The sequence below is a fragment of the Gymnogyps californianus genome, chromosome 1 (assembly GCF_018139145.2).
Source record: "Gymnogyps californianus isolate 813 chromosome 1, ASM1813914v2, whole genome shotgun sequence".
Taxonomy (NCBI): domain Eukaryota; kingdom Metazoa; phylum Chordata; class Aves; order Accipitriformes; family Cathartidae; genus Gymnogyps; species Gymnogyps californianus.
In genome coordinates, this window is record NC_059471.1 from 144,853,091 (window position 1) to 144,870,671 (window position 17,581).

At 38.7% G+C, this 17,581-nt stretch overlaps 1 protein-coding gene across 6 annotated transcripts in view; it reads right to left on the bottom strand.

The window, feature by feature from the left end:
* The window catches only part of SOX5 (SRY-box transcription factor 5), a 337,014-nt gene that overhangs the window by 69,938 nt on the left and 249,495 nt on the right, over positions 1-17,581 (bottom strand). For all 6 annotated transcript variants that reach the window (XM_050907886.1, XM_050907914.1, XM_050907904.1 and 3 more), the window contains exon 8: positions 15,162-15,247. In XM_050907886.1, the coding sequence (XP_050763843.1) occupies positions 15,162-15,247 (86 nt within the window). The remainder of the gene's footprint in view (positions 1-15,161; positions 15,248-17,581) is intronic.

Consider the following 17,581-nt stretch of genomic DNA (forward strand, 5'->3'; position numbering starts at 1 on the left):
TGGCAAGGCATACAGCTACCTTTGCAGCACAGCACATGTAGGAAAGGGCATATAGCTCCCCCAAAGTTGCCTGCAAATTACTCTGGATTTCTGTAGAGAACATCTATGTTAACATAAAGTAGAGTGTGAACCCAAGGAAGATGAAGACAAACACTGACAGCTGGCCAATCTTGCCCTTCTTTACTGTGTTTGCCTCAAATATAGTATGTTTGTAAGAATGTGTGAAATACTTCTGAAAATAACAGTTATACTCCATTTAGTTTTAACAAGCAAAGGAACATACAATTTACAATCCTCTTCAGAAGGATCTGATTTACTAAAATTCATGGAGAGATGTCAGCAAATTCCCAGGAGGAGTTAAATACCTAACTTATTTAATATCTTGCAAATTTTGGAACATGGGTGTTTCATTCTGATTTTTTTCTCATATTTCCAAGGTTACACTGATTTTATATAATAATTTCTTTTAAAATTTTATCTTCAATTTAATGTTCCAAAAAGAATCAGACCAATGCTTACACCATACATGGTATCTTTCTTCCAACAGTGGGGTGTTACCACATTTCAGAAGGACACTGACCACCAACTACAGTTTCTTTTTCCAACCAAGATAGGATGTAGAAGAGGGAATCTTTGCCGCCTGCATCCCAGCGGTGACTGGCAGACAGCCTCTCTCATCCTCCTCTTAGGGAATTTTGAGAAGGAGATTCACACCATTAGGATACAACAGACATATGCTGCACGGCTCATCCCCAATTAAGTAAGACCAATTACGATAAGTCAGATCTTTGTCCTTCAAATATACTTCTATTATGCAACTCTGAGCCATGTCTCCAATATTTGATATACTGCAAGCACAGGAAGGATCCACTGGACCTTCCCATTGCAGAAGTAAGAACTATGACTGGAAGACAACAGTTATCCTGAAAGGCCTTTTGCTTCAAATACTGTGTAGGAGGATTATACCGATTTTAATGAGCTTAGGATAAGTAACGTCCTAGAGGACATACATCACAGATCTTCTCATAAGATTGAAAATATCTTACCTTCCAGTATTGTTTATAATTAGTGTCATTGTCCAAATTGTTTGCCTTAGAATCATTGTTCTTCTAGATGACACCTATCCATGTCATCACTGACAGCTTTTTAGACTTTTGACCCTCCGTGAAAAGTGAAGCATTGTATAAACTGTAAATTGTTTTGACTAACAAGACTGGTAACAAGTATGAAATGTTCAGGGACAGTATAATGCGTACTAGCAGGATTACATGGCATTTGCAGACATGGGGGGAATCGCTTGTTTTAGACTTCCACAGTTAACTGTAACCTCTTTAAATTGAATTGCCATTTCTGCAGTAGCAGAAACAAGCAACCCCAAAGATGGTATCTGTTCTCATTGGCCTAGAGGAAATCTAAGAAGTTGTCAGCGGTATTATCCTTCTTCCCTCTCCTCCCTCTCCCCCCTGCTTGTCTTCCATATTCCGATGGCTGTTTATGAGCTCAGCTGTCATTCTTTGCACCAGGGAAAGATAGATGGGACACACCAACCCCAACCTAAGTGACCTTTGGATGTGACAAGATTTTTAGGTCAGTCCCGCTAAATGGAAGCCTTGGTGTATCGAGGCTCGCCTCAGGGTGAAATTTCCAGTGAATTTATTATCTCCCAATGCCCTTTGGACTGCTTCCCACCATCAAACACTATGGCAGCACTCGGAACAGGAAGAAATACATTAACTGGAATCTGATCGTTTTAAAAGGTTACAGCTGCCCAAATATAATTTAATTTCATACTTGCCCTTTGAGGGTTTGGTGTATATTTTCATTTTATGACTGCAAATGATAAAGCTCTTAAGATTCCAGGCAATAAAAAGAAAAAGGGGGGAGAAAGTATTTTAAGGGTTAGAAGTCTATTCAGTTCATAGTCAATGAGCAAAGTGACAAATCAGCTTTTTTTTAATCTAACATTTCCTCGTTTTTTTTTAGTATTCATTCCTTTCTACACTTGATCGTGAATAATACCTTTTAGTGAAATCAAACCTGTAATGCCACCCAGTGTGACAAGAAAGAAACATTTGATGTGCAAGCACCTACCTATCCTACATCCATTAAGGACCTGATTCAGAGCAGCAATTAATGTGAAGTGAAATGAAGTTATCTGAATGAACCAATGGAAAAAAAAAAATCAATCAGACTTAAGAAAATGCTTAAATTTAAGCATAACACTGACTTTTAACTGGGTAGGCTATGGCTCATTTTAGAATCTCTTCTTCTCTAACTTTTTCTGTTTGAGCTCAGGTCATGTATACAAGTTCATCTACTCATGCCCACATAATATGATAAAAATCAGGGTACCCAACACTGCTTTTGGGGCAGCATTCAATTTGGTTAGAGTCCCACACCTGTGCAATAATGAAATTCTAATGCACAAGTATATGGGATATGACATCCTCGTACACAACACGAAATGCTGCGAAATTATGCTCATTCTCTCTTTTTCCCACATAAAGTGAAAGCAAGCACCACACACTGAAACACAAGGTACCACGCAAATGTGAGCGTGGCCAGCTTGGACTAGAGGTAGGAAACGCTGAGTACTCACGTCTTTCACTGTATCCAATGAAAACTCAGTTACCGAATGAATGCCACCTTACCATCAAACATTCTGATACAATTTTGATGACTGTTTCCTTTCCACAAAACTAATCACAGGAAAAATAAAACAGCTGTGGAAAGGAGGAAGGATTAAGTGTGAATGTTGTATATCCTACTTTCAAAGCCACCGTAAGAAATTAATTATTGCTGGGCTCCCAAATCCCTTCAGGCCTCTTTAAAAATCTTATCCAAACATACATTGATATACACCGTCTGAATTACTTTTGCCACCAGTATATCAGACCAGCGTATAGCAAGAAGCAAGGCTGCCATGATAAGGGGAATGGGATGAGCAGGGTTGACTGGCCTAAACCAAACTATATTCCAAGGCAGTTATTGGTGACACAGCAGGACAGTGAGTTAAATGTAAGCTATACATACATGACATACTGCCTACTTTAAACATCAATAAGCCCCGAGTTTGTAAAGTAAATATTGGAATATTGAACAAATACCAAAGCAGAACTACTGGGGAGAAAGTAAGAGATATTTAAGGACAGTTTAACGTACTACAAAATGTAGCACACCTATTAGTGTTTCTACTGTGAATTTTCTAATTTTCAGTTCAGAGTTTAATGGTAAAATCAACATTGGAGATAAAACAGGACTTCAGCCATGTTCTTTTGCCAAATTCAGCTAGATCCATTTGGTTCCCTTAATGAAATAAATATGCTGCTGTATTCTATGGTAATGGCCCAAAACACTTTAATAACACTATCACAAGCTGTAAAGTTTTGGTGCATTAACAGAGAACACACTGCTATAATTTGTAAAGAGTGTTCTGAGCCATGAAAGGGAAAAGAAAAATTAGGAAAAGAAAAAGAAAAGGCTTTGTTGCCAGATGCTATCTTCACAGTCCAGCGTGGAGAGAAGTGTAATCTGCAGAGTGGACACTTCACCTTCAGAAGGGCAGAGAGCTGCTGGCCTTGCTGTCCAGGTGTGCTGGGGGACAGCTAGCCTTCCCCAGCACAGCACCCATGGGGAGGCACACAGGGACGCTGCTTTTCGGGCCCCTGAGTGCATCAGGCAGGGGGACAGGTACCAGCCCTCGTGGCACCCCATGTCTCTGAGGCATTAACCTCATTCCCTTGCACACAAACTGGCAGTCCCAGGCCCCTTTGGGAGAAACAGATACTGTACCTACAGGAAGGAGCTGAAAAAAGCCACCCTGCAGCGGTCCCCAAAGACAATCTGACTCCCTCAATATGCCACAAACAGATTTCCCGTCAGCCACCGCTGGTGCAGTACATGGCACAGCTGTGGTTACTAAACCAAAGTACAGCTCGCAATACGGCTAGAAGATTCTACTGTAATGCAGATTTTAAATAGAGTGAGCAATCATTCTAAACAGCAAGACGCAGAGGTGCAGATATAGCTGGAAAATGCTTTTAAAAATCTCAGTTTCTACTACCATGAGAGCATTTGAAACTTTCTTATTGTTTTCCTGTTGTATTGATAATCATAGGATACTGACTTCAAAGCTTCTCCCATCTTAAAAACACACACTGACTTTTAAAAATGTTTTTCTTTCTTGTATACGTGCTTTTTATTTTGCTTTTTAGTTTGATTTGTATGTTTGTCCATTAGGGAAAGACAATTCACGCAGTAGCTTGCTGACAGCCCTGCTCTCTGTAATTCTAGAGTTTGTCAGTCTCTGAGATAGATGACTTAACAAATTTGCAGTATATTTCTGGTCGGGTAAGTTATCTGTGATGTGACCAGTCTCTATGGCTAAGGGGTTAAGGAATGTAAATCCAGTAGTCTGCAATACTTTTCTCCTTAGCTATCTAATGAATGGACAGGAACAGAAACAGACCATTGGTAAAAATGGCAAACAAATAAGGCATTCACGCAAAGTGAAAGGGATACTTAGAAGCTATTCTAGGAATCAGAGTCAAACTCAGGAGACCAGCAGAGCTCATGTGGGTTACAAACTTCAAAGCTAGTCTTGAGGACCACTTGGAGCTACAGGTACTGTTGCCTCCAAATTTTCTTGTTCAGATTGATCTTACAAAATTAAAAACTGATCTTACAAAACATTAAGAACCTCTGAAAGGAGAAAAGGAATTTGAGGAAACTGAGCCTAGGTATTGGGGAAATAATTGCACTCTGACTTAACCTCATGAACAGGCTTATGCTATCCAGGCACAACAGAATAATTAAGTTTGACACTCTGAAAGTTACATCTCCAGATACTATGGTATCTTCTATCGAGCTAAGTTCAACTGATGACTTTGCAAAGAAAACAAACAGAACAAGCATCCTGACCTCAGCAGTTTGTTGTCTAATGCTTAGATCTACAGTCTACAGTAACTAGGTATTTCACAGTTTCAAACTGTGCCTAATATTAGCTTCCATTCATAAAAGGTGCTCAGATATCCTGGCTGGTAACAGTTAACCATGGCAAGGAATCAGACGTAAGAAAGACAGGATGAGAATAAGAGCACAAGAACTTTTAATGGCTTGCACTGTTCTTGCTGTATGCAATTTATGTCACTGGCCAGTGATACTCTCCCCTGTACACATTTACTATGCTGTTTATTTATTTATATCCCATTCTGCCTTGTCAATTGGAAATGACCTAAAACTTTGGAGAAAAAAGAACAGTCATAAACAAGACTGTAGTAAGAAATAAGACACAAATCAAAATTCTTACTCGTTCATATATTATACCAATCTGCATCTAACAACAAACCATGTCATATGACCTAGGTACAACAAAGCTAGCAAGATTTCAAGGGAGATTTTCTTGTGTTAACATTTGGGATGCATGAAATATAGTAATTTGATTTGTGGACCTAAAGGAGTAACTGAGTGTCAGTAAGTAGTTAGTTTTGTGTAAGTCAGCTTTTCTCACTGTTGTTATTTGTTATTTGTAGCATTGTTCCGCAAGCTCTGAAGAGTGTGCATGTTAGTGATTTGCAGTTTTCCTGTGTGTTTGTCTGTCACAACGTTCTGCTGAGGCACTGTAAATATACACTATTGGCAGAGCTCAGCATGAAGACAATGAATTCCAAAAATATCTAGAAAAATTCACTAGTCTGACTGCAGCTTTCATGTTTTATCGGAGGCCCATAACCCCCCAGTTTATGGTTTCCAAGCGAGTCGCCCCACAGCCAGCCAAGCCCCACTTGGTGTGGTTTCCCGTCTCCCCCCCACGGATCGTTTGCTCAGGATTATACAATCTTATTTGCATGATTATATAATCTTCTTTTCAGCAACATCCCTCTGAAAAGAGCAAACAACATAATAGGAAAACCAGTAGCGTAAGCCAACTATTTCAAAACCCAGTGTCTGGAATGCACAAAGGGCACAAAGTAGGGGAGGAAAAAAAAAAAGTTTTTTTGGTTTTGTTACCAGATTTTTCATACAGACCTTTCCAGGAAGAATTAATTCCAAATGAATGTAAGCCATGAAACACCGCGTTCTGTGAAACACAAACACTTCACAGGTTTGCTCTGTCGCTAATGTAGGGAGGAAGGCATCGTTTTGGTTATCTCAAGGTGTATGTACAAAGATGGCTATTTACTTCTTTCTCAACAGAAGCTACTTTGGGGCAGTATAAGACAATTCTCAGATGTTCTTCCCCCTCGGTTTAAGACTCTGGCAGACAGGTGTTGCCACTGCTGCTATTTTGACACAGGTTTTGTCCAGCAGCTGGTTGAACTCATAACATTGACACCACCATGCCAACCATCCAAAGTCCCGGTTATACTGCACAGAAGAATAAACAAAGTTGTAGCTGATGTATATGCCTCCACTCCTCAGGTTTGCTCTTCTTTCATACACTTCAGACTTTGTCCTAGACAGGGCGTTGTATAAGTGAAGACTGTCATATTCCAATCTGCAAACAGGCTCTTCTGCTGGCTGCTAAAACTACTTATGATGTCAGTTACTTCAGCAATATTCATCTAAAATTAATGCCTTATAAATAATCAAGGAGTAATCTGCTTCCGTCTGTCAGGCTAACCCCAAAAAGAAAGAAGTGTAACATTTTTGCGAGAGAAAAGAAATTAAGGATGACCTGACCTCGCAAGTATGCTTGCCAGACAGTTATACACTCTTTCTTGCATGACCTATTTTTCCCTGCTCACACCACAGAGACGTTTCAAACAAATGGCCAGTAATTTAGACTGCTTGAAACACAGAGGGTTGCCACCCAAACAAGACAGTTGGGCATCTTAATGGCTTTGTCACGTTTCCAAAAGTTTTTAGTGACTTGTTATCTCTTTTCAAGTTGAAATAGAGCTCTATTTATCTAGTCCATAAAGGACAAATGTCATGCTTTTCCAGAAATTAGTGTACTGGGTATGGATCATGGCTTAATATTTTGTTGTGTATCACAGTGTGTGAATGGCCCGTGTGAAAAAGTATACTGAGTACATATATCAAGTATACTTGGTGTTTTAGTTATAACACAAATTAACATAAGGAATAACTTATAGCTAAAGAAACTATTTATAGCTTAAGTAAGCCTTCCTATAGCCTAAGTTCCAATGCTGGAATACTTTCAACCTGCTTTTGAAAGACGCTCAAAACTATTGCCTACTAAATTCCCATGAGGTTTAGAGAACATCTGTTTCTACTACTAGAATCAGATTCTGTACCAGTTATGAAGATCTGCATCACCTGTAGTATGAACCATTTAATACTTGTGATTTTCAACCTTTTCGGTTTGAGAACTCCACAACCTTCTTAGTAGAGACAAAGACCAATGTATCATGATATAAAAGCCTACCTACAACAGGTTAACTTTTCCGAGACACCTTTCAGACCCATTAAAAGTATTAATGGCCCCCTAGCAGAAAATCACTGAATTATACTATTATGAGATATTTAAGGTCACTACAAGAAAAAGGCACAGAAATGGTCATCTTTTGCTAATTCACAGAAGTCAAAAAGATAATAAGAGAAAGCTTGAGACAGGGAAAGACAAAGGAAAATGGAAACAACACAAGAGGTGAGGTGAAAGAAAAATAGAATAAATGCGTGCATACGGAAGACAAGGCGAAGGACTGGGTTTCTTCATGCTGGGGCTTATATGTAAAGAGACAACAATATGAAGCTGAAGGCTGGCAAACATGAAATAACATGGAAAAGACATTGCTTGCGCTATTTCCATTGTCCAAATGTCAAACACCTTCTGGGAACCCGGGGGGCTGGGGGGAGGAGGAGTAATAGCTGTATAAGCATCTTGTAACAGGTTCTTCCTAAAGGGGATTTCTTGAAAACTGCTAGGCTCTGATGCTAGCCCATATGGGCTCAGGAAAGTCGGAAAAAATGCTGGCTGCACTTTTTCCAGGCTATTTGCATATGTTCCTTAGTATGCAGAATGTCTCTGTATGTAATTGAATTGTTGTTTTTGCCTCTATTAATACATATGCAAATGAGTCACTACTGCAGCTGTGCTGTATTAATCATATGTGTGCTTCTGTCTGTCTGCCCTGCAGGCTCAGGGTCGGAGGGAGGGGGAAGAGGGAATTCAGTCTCTTTAACCTACAAGAAAACTCACTCATGCAGACAGAGGTCTGCTAGAAAACAGCAGGCCTGAGTTACAACTGGAAGGAAGATAGGCTGGTCATTTTTCAGTCTTTCTCATTTTTCATAGGTATGGATGGAATCTGAAAGTTATGCAGAAAGGACTGTTAATCTAGATAAAATGAATATGCTACCACTGCTAATTCTTTCCCCTGGAGGGCTGGGAAGGGAGTTATAATCTGACAACCCACAGAGTAGCCATGATATTGTTTTACCATGTGTATTTACTGCCTGTAAATGTCCACTGTGCATATGTTCAGACACTCACAGTGCTCAATAAAATACAAAGTGTTTATATATAGTCTGTCATAATGATTGTCTTTCGTAAATTGATTGGATTCCGATAAAATGATGTAATCAAGCTTTTCATTCAAATCTATTTTGATAGAATATATTGAGTTTACCCATAACATTGTATAAGATTGTATCAAAGGCAAGTATGGGCTATTTAGATACCAACTACAAAGCACATTTACCCACCATGAAAAAGATTTATTTGAGCTGATACGTTCTGTGGTTCATGCTTTTATACAATCTATCACAATCTCTAGCTCTCAGCAGGTATCCAGAAAGTGAGGACTAGTTGCATCCTGGTGTTGTGAGGCTTGCTTTTGAGCTAATTGGGAGGAACTTTTTCCATTTAAAAACATAGGGATTGCTCAAAAATGCTCTTGGCAATCAATAGCCCCTCACCCCACACCTTATTTATACAGTTTAACGAATATTTTTAAATCATCACTAAGACTTCATAATAAATAAGAAATCTTGGAAAGTTCAAATTTTTGATGACAACTTACCCCACACCCACAGAGATCTTCACCCTGTTCAGATGGTTGTAGCTTCACTTACATGAAGAGTACTATGCCCCATTTTTCTAGCTGAAGAACTGGACCTTGGCCTTCAGTGATCTCTTTTAAAATGGCCATCTTGGCTACTCATTTGCAGAACAGGTGGCGAATATTTGGTGGCCAACAGATTCACTTACAAAGCCAGAAACAAGTGGTGGACAGAAGTAGGGAATATAGAATCTGCATGAGTGTAGCAATTTTAAAAACTATTTAAACGGGCATAAAAAAAAGTGTACATATTATGTTGTTTTATTACTCCTATTATTATCATTATTTGTGATGGTCATCAGAAACAGCAGAGCAATACACTGAACTAATGGCAGATGGACAACTGCCATGTTTTGGTTATGCTAATGAGAAATGTCACTTTTCATGTACTTAGCTGTTTTTTTCCCCAGATGTGTGTGCTCACAGTGAAAAACTAATTCTACTTTTTTTATGCTTAAGTGGATTGCATGAGTATTATAATATTGTAATTAAACTGTGCATTAATGATTCATTCCCTACAAATTAAGTCGGAGTCCTATTAATGAGAACAGGTAAAGTAGAAAAGCAAACAGTGAAAGGATAGACTCTCACTGTTGAAAACCCAGCTTAGACGGTATTTAAAGGTAGACACTGCCCAGCAAATAGAAGGAATAACCTTGCACTGCTAAGAAATGGTTTACCTTCTTGTAGGCAAAGAATTGGTTATAGTAATATCCCGAAGAGGTCATGAATGTAGATTGCAGAGTAAATGAATAATGGATAAAGTATTGCCATCTCTTGGCTACATTCCATAGAGACAATAATGGGGCATCGGACTTTTCTTAATCAGAAATAATTCACATGTCTTTGCAGCTCTGGCAAGTTGGCTCCCCAATACAAGGAAAGAATCAAGCTTTCAGTATTCAGATGTATCACTATGGTGTTCATACAGTTTTTTCAGGGTTGTCTTTCACAGATTGGAGGCGTTGTAACACTGGAAGGCCAACTGCTTAATCTCGTCAAAACTGGTTATGTCTACAGATTATAGTAAGAAATCAGAAAGAGATATGCCAAAAAAAAAAGAAAAAATTAATGTGCCTGACAATTAATGCATGAAAATATAGTGCCATCTCTTTAAGAGAGAGGGGAAGTTCTATCATCAGCAACACTTCAAATGAAACTTAAGGAGATACTTCAGAGAAATAACCTGAACTGGCAAGTGGAGAGATGTAGCTCATACCTGCAATGGTGCAGAAGACAAAAGGAAGCTAGTATGTAAGAAAAAAAAATGGTATCTGACTGAGCAGGCAGTCCTCATGCTTTATTTTTGTTTCATAGGCAACAGATGTTTTATGTAATACTCATATGACCATTGGAACAGTCTATCTTCTGATCAGTCAATGTATACTTGTTAAATACCTCTATCCTTTATGTTTCCCTCAAGTAAAACAAACATGGAGACCACAGATGATTATGGGACCCTTAAGATATCCAGAAGCAAGGTTTTCCAAAGGAAAATCTGTAATGAGTCAGACACCTAAATAACAGCAAGATGAAGAACTTTGAGAAGCACTCAAACTCCAAATGGGTTTAACTTTTCTCAAAATCTAGCCACTTATGTCAGTGTCTGCATGTGGCCCAAATTCTTCTAAAAATGTGGTCCAGACTATGTATGCCAAATTCCATTGAAATTCAGTCCTTGGTGTGCATCTTCCCACACCACTGAAAAGAACAGGTTTGTTCTAAGAAAAAAAAAATTGACCCAAGTACTTAACAAAGAAAGTGCAAAATTTGGCCAAATTATTTTTCCAGGTATGTTTGAAGTCTAAATCTGCTCATCGTCTTTATACAAATAGCCAAAGAGAATCAATCAGGATTCTTCAAATGGGTGGTCTTCAGAACTGAGACCCAGCTAAAATGCTTTCACACTCGTATGCTGACACGACGTTCTCTTGGTCTGTATAGTGACAGGTTTGGTCATAACGTTGAACACAACCACCAATAATGATGCTGTCCTGTTTCATGCTAAGATGAAGAGGGAAGAAACTTTGAACGTGGGCACTCAAAACTTTTTGGCGTGTTTTTTCAAGAACAGATGTTTGCAGGAAGTCTGCATTACATCAGGCTGCTATACCGTTTTGACAGGACACAAAATGTCCATATAGTAACACTACACGGGCAGCTGTCATTACACATCCAGCATTATCTTTCAATATGGTTATGGGTATATACAGCATTTGTATTACTGCCAATTAATCAGTCGTTGTCACTATTTGGTTGTCAAACAAACAATCTGGGAAATCTGAACCATTCGCACTCCTAATGGTGCAGATTCCTCTCAATTTTCAGACCAGGTGATCAGGTCCTTTGTTTCCTAATGCTCAGAAAGCACTCAGGAATTACTTCTTCTCAGAAAAGAAACCACCAGATATCATTTTATACTGAATTTGCTCAGACTGCTGGAAACATCTATTTCATACTACGTATGCCCAAGATGACCGGTATTAGAATAATCACTTCAGTTTACTTTGTGTAAAACTTGTTACATGATATCTATGCTTACAGCTTTGAATGTTTATCTTCAAGATGAAGGAATTTAATTCCCTCATCTGCTGAACCATATAGGAAAACGTCATGTTCATATAAGGCGTATATCAGTACTTTCGATTCATTAGCCTTATTCAGTAAACACAGTGGCAAGGCTATGTTCAGTTTTGTTCTCATTCATTTGAAACAGAATCACCATGCTGCATCGCTCCTGAAGCACAAGACCACATGAATTTTACGGGGGGAAAAAACAACATAAGAAACTCACGTGCTAACCAAGAGGGATTTTACTGCTATGAGGGTGTATTTTAAAATGACACTTCACACAATGTTTGGGACTGAATCTTCTCATTAACAGAGGAAAGCTAAAAAGTTTTTTTCAAATGGCATTTATGTCATTAAATGTGGGTATGAGTGAATATGCAGGGCTGATAGATAGCTCTTTATCAGAGGACAGGTTCAAGCATGCAACGTGTTAGTTCCAGCTTCTCCAACATGGCCCCATCCATCTAGTCCTTTTGCGACATCTAACAATATAAGTTTTAGTTTCCATTCTTATTGAGTCATTAGTCTCTCTGTGGATACTGGAAATAAAGGCAATCACGTATGGCTAATTGTGGCGGATATCAGATGACAGAATCTGTATACCCCAGTGGGGACTCAAAGGCAGGGAGAGAAACAGAGGGCTTCAGATTACAAACCCGTCAGTGGGAATCAACAGGGCATTTCAAAATGAGATTACATTTTCACTGACAAAGAGTATCTTTGCCACAGGAAAAACAATCAGGTGTTAGCTGTTCTTCTATAAATACAGTGTGCATTTCATTTACAAAAAGAAAACTCAATTTTGACAACTAGGGATAAAAAAGTACTTCCTGTTGATCTCACAGTACACTACTAAAGCCATGCCCCAACTTAAAATTCTCTAATGAAATAACAAAGACATGTTTATCACTATACAAACAAACAAGAAAAATTCCTTGGCTTTGTCTTCACTAAGATAACGTTGTGTAGCAAATTCTGCTGGGAGCAACGAACTGAGCACTGTGTCAGGTTCTTTGATCTCCCCTGAAAACTACTGCTTTTAGTATACAAAGCCTGAAAGATGAGTGATAGGGAGGAGAGAAAAAGAAGAAAAGAAGGAACATTGTACTTCTCTGACCTTCTACTGTCTGACGACCAGATGACAGAGGGTTTGTAGGGAACACTATGGTTATACGTAATGTAGGGGAATGTCTGAAGTACGAAGAGTTCCTCCTTGAGAGAGGCTGTAACAGCTGCACATTCACTCAGTCCATTTAAAGGCAGTTTTGGACCAGTTCTTCATGATAAACATCATGAATGTTTCTTCATGACTGAAGAAACAGTCATCACTGAGCTAAACTGGATTTGTACAGAGTTTGGAAGGCACAATCCTTCCAGGCTAGCAGCTACGCTAGATTCAGCTCCACTCATGTTAGCATGGGTGAGAGTCCATTCTGAGTACTATATCATAAAACCTCTCTCAAAGCACATCTAGCCTATCTGACTCTTTCAAATGGCACCAGAAATTAAGAGGTATGTCCAATTTCTATTAGACAGGTTGTGCTGATAGCTAAAAATCACTCTCAAGCTGTGAAGAAAGACAACTTTAAATTTTTTCCAGCATATATGTACCCTTAGAGATCAAGTCTGAAAGATTTCAAGGTGTCTACAGAGTTAGTAATTTGAACCTCTCCCACCAACTGGCTGCCTTTAATTCCAGACTAAATAACGTGTAGCAAAACAACATTGGTGAATTTGGTCAATACTTTCATTTTAACGTTCTCCTTTGCACAGAAACAAGAGGCCTTTGAGGTTTTCAAATTTTCCCACAACCTAAACTCATCTTAAGATATTTATGAAGTCAGTCACATTTGCACAAAGTCCATCTTTTTATAAGGAAACTCTCATTGTGATAAAGCCTATTTTAATCAGAATACTTCAGTTCACTGCATGCAGAGATACAGCCCAAAGCTGGTCCTGAAATGAAAGTAAACTATCCTCCCAACTTACTGGAGCACTGATGCATTATTTTAGGACTAGCTTGAATGACCGCAAAAATAAGGAGAATTAGACTCAGACCTCTATTTTCTCATTGCTAGCTAGCTCCATTTTTGTTTTCCTTTTTTCCCCCTCTTTCTTCCATATGTGTGTTCATGTATGTTTGGCTATTATAAGCACTTTATCAGTACTGACGTTACTCCTCCAAATTCATTTCGGCGGGATGACTTTTATGGCTCCCATGATTCTTAAGCCGCCTATGGTATTTGTAACTCACAGAATCAGAAACTAACACACAGACAGTGTAGCTTTTCATACAAAGGCACAATAGGAATGAATGTATTAACCTCTGTGGTGCATGGAATGTGTCAGCTTACACACTGGCAGCTATTTCTGTGAAACTCAGCTAACTTCCGCTGGCTGTGTTAAAATAAAAAAAAAAAAAAAAAAATCTTCCCCAGAACTATGTCCCACGCTCTCGTATCCTGGCCAAACAACTGAAATATCTGATGTTGCAGAGAGTCTACTTCATACTGATGCTGGCCAAACTGAGTTTGAGAATGCATTTTACACGTACTGTTTATAAATGCTGAGCTTTTCCAAGCAGGTATAAAGCTCTGCTGTTCCATGTGACTTGGCAAATAATAATGAGCGGGGAGATGAATTAGCAATGGAGAGTATGGGATTTTTTTTTTGTTTCTACAAAAGAGTGTCAATCCCGATTTTGTAGAACTAGAGATGATTTGGATCTTGATTTCATTTTAGTCCTAAATTTTACTTGGCTTCATCCTACCAGCAAAGCATACATGGCAGGTAACAAAATTCAGACTGTGGAGATGGACATCACGTTTGCGTAATCCAATGACTTGATAAGTGTTGTGGGGCTGATCAGGAATGTCTGAGGAACATCTGCATCGCTATCATTAAAACCCATGGACACCCTAATACCTCCAAAATTTAGAATGATATTGGGAGTTTTGAATCAGATACATCTGGCTACCAGGCCAACTCTTTAACGTAGCTCAAAAAAAATTCTTTAGTATCTTTCCACCTGTTTTCTAATTGCCTACGTTAAATTAGTATAATCACTAATTATCTGCACTACAGCAGTGCCTAAAATGTGCTGGGTACCATAAAACACTGTAGGAGGGGCCAGTCATTGCTCTGAAGAGCTTACAGCCTAAAAGGACATAATCACGTTAAGCAACTTTTAAGCAGTTTAAAAGTGCTTGTCAGAACAGAGCTTTTCTGCCTGGCAATGAGTTTCCTTTTGCTGGTTTACACCTAGCCAGCCTTTACAGCCTGCATCAGAACTACCTAATGGAAAAGACAAGCAAACTGCTCTGCAGAAATTTAAAGTACAAACCTAAAAGTAGTTAAATTGACAATAAAGACACAAAAATGTAACAGAAAGTTCCCTCAAGGTAAAAGGGAAATGTGTATGATTTGACGATTACTCTGCTTCCGATGCAAATTTTATGTGAACAGACCAAAACCCCTGTTAATTGCATTATGTTCAAATGGAAAAGAAAACTGTTTTTCATATTTACTTAACCTTTGCCTCTTCTGCATTGTTTTCGGACTTACCTGCAGTTGGAGTGGGCCTAAGCCTGGTGTTGCTGCGGCAGCAGCTGCCATGGTAGTTGGGATCAGCTGAACGGGGTAAGGGTCACCTAAGTAAGAGAATAATAGAGGCGTCAGCACCTTTTATCTACTCTCCACCTGCAAATTAAAGTCCTGCATTCACTCTTTCCAAAAGCCTTCTTTTGTGTGCCTTGTTGAGGCCTAATGAAAAGCTCTATTGTGCAGCCTTTTACTAACACTCTTTTCACAATTCTGGCTGAGAGAGGAATGTGAATAAAAGGCACAAGCAATTAAGGCGGAAACCTCATCCTTTTTCATGATGTATTTAGGGAAATGGAAAAAAAAGTGCACATTGATCAGAAGGCTGCACTTCAAAAAAAAAAAAAAAAAAAAGGAAAGAAAGAAGATGGGGGTGGAGGAGAAGGAAAACAGTACAACCTTGATAAGATCACAGCATTAGAAGGCGACAAATTTACAAGCTTGTCCAGAATATGAAGTTAACCAAACTGCTCACTGTTAGTAAACTGAGCCTCACACAGATCAGAAATGGCACTCCCTTGACCACTGTGTTTTCTTTTAGGTGAGAAAAAAAAATCTTGCTTTAGTTTCAGGGTTTGATCCTACAACAGGACAAAGCATGTGAAGTTAAGTAGATCAGATACAAGCCTCCGAAACCCCTGCGCCAACTCCACTTCATGACTTGTGACTCAGTTTTGCTTCTGAGGGAAAACTACTTCAGTTTTAGTAAGAACTGCATTGCACTGAATGAGATAAAGGGACCTAGTAAAGGTTTAAAAAAAAGTTGCAGGCGTTTATAAAGGAAAATTACCCGAGATGGCAAAAATCAAGATGGAGACAGGCATTTTTTTAATGTTATGGAGCGCTCACTTTTGGTCATTCCTTACATATCTGATTTGTTAAAATAAACTTCATACTAGTCCATCAACAAAACTATTAAGAAAACTGGTAAAAAATAATAAAAAATGTTACATGCATTATATTGCTTCTCCAAATGATAAAATGTTTAAGCACTTTCCACTCAAATAAAGATCACCAGAGCATTTCTGTACGTCCCTATGTTCTGGTAGCGTGCCTGATTTCTGTAGCATTAAAACAGCCACTTGAAATGAGACTATGGAAAAGGCAGAACACTTTATCAGGAAAATCTACCTAAATGTTCCTGTACATTTCATCAGAGAGGTAGATTAAAAGTTTTCCTTCTTTATTGTGCTTTTTTGAATGAACTGGGGAAAAAAAGACAAATTAAGGTGGCAATGCAGGCTGTTCTGTACAATCATTATTAGTTATTATTGAATTAAAAGTTTATAATGGTATCAGGCCTAAGTTACAGGAAACAGAAAACAAAGGGGAAGAAATTTATCTCATGTTTTTGAAATGTTAGAAATAAGCTGTGTTGGTGTATACACATTCAGGAAAACTGCTAATGTTTATTTTTCCCTTTTATAATGCAACCTTCTTTACAGAGATCTTTTCATTCAAGCAGTTTGATCTCCTATTAAGAATTAAATACCACAACTTCTAGAAACGGAGGGCCAGAAAAAAACTGGGCTGGCAAAGCATCTTAACAGATATTTAACTTCAATAAGCGTGCCTGCTTATATTTAAGAACATCTTAAATAATGCTTTGCTGACTGAAGCCTCACAGTCTTTCAAGGCCAGCCAGCCAAGCAATGGGAATCCAAAGGTCTACCCAGGCATCCCCATTCACAAATGTCTTTGCACCAGCACCAGGCCACAACTTCTCTATTTATTTATTTATTGTCAATGGGCAACAGACTTCCTGACTTGCTTGGGTTTTTTCCCCCAGAGGATGCCATTGTTTCACATTTTCCAGTTTTACTTTGCTTTAACTGAGGCATCCGTTTCATATCATGAATTGAATTAAAAATTTCTCTGACTTGAAATTTTCTGGAGAGTTATCTTGTAACCCAAACAGTGGGCCTTAAACATGTAAAGACATGCAGAAGAAAGAGATGGTGGTCAAAGACACAGGGTCAAACGTGTTTAGCTGCTTCCACACCACTAGTAGCTCAAAGGCTAATCCCAGTACCATTCTGAAAGACTCCTCCCTAGAAGAGGACATTTTGTTCAAGAACCAGCCGTGAAAGAATATAAAATTATTAATTTCTCAACTGCAAAGAAAAGAACGAGGGAAAAGTTTCTCACTAGAATGTTGATTTTACAGCCCATTAAAAATTTTAGTTATGAATGACTTGTATTAAAACATACATATTAAAAGACTAACTTCCATGCACTGTCCCACATTCCTCTTCTCTCCACACACATGTATAAGCTTCAGCCCACCTTCCCACAACCTCTTGCTAATTCATAAATCCCACTATTCTCACCTTCGTAAACAGCCAGGCAGATTCTCATACCCTCATCTGTTGTGGTAATTCCTA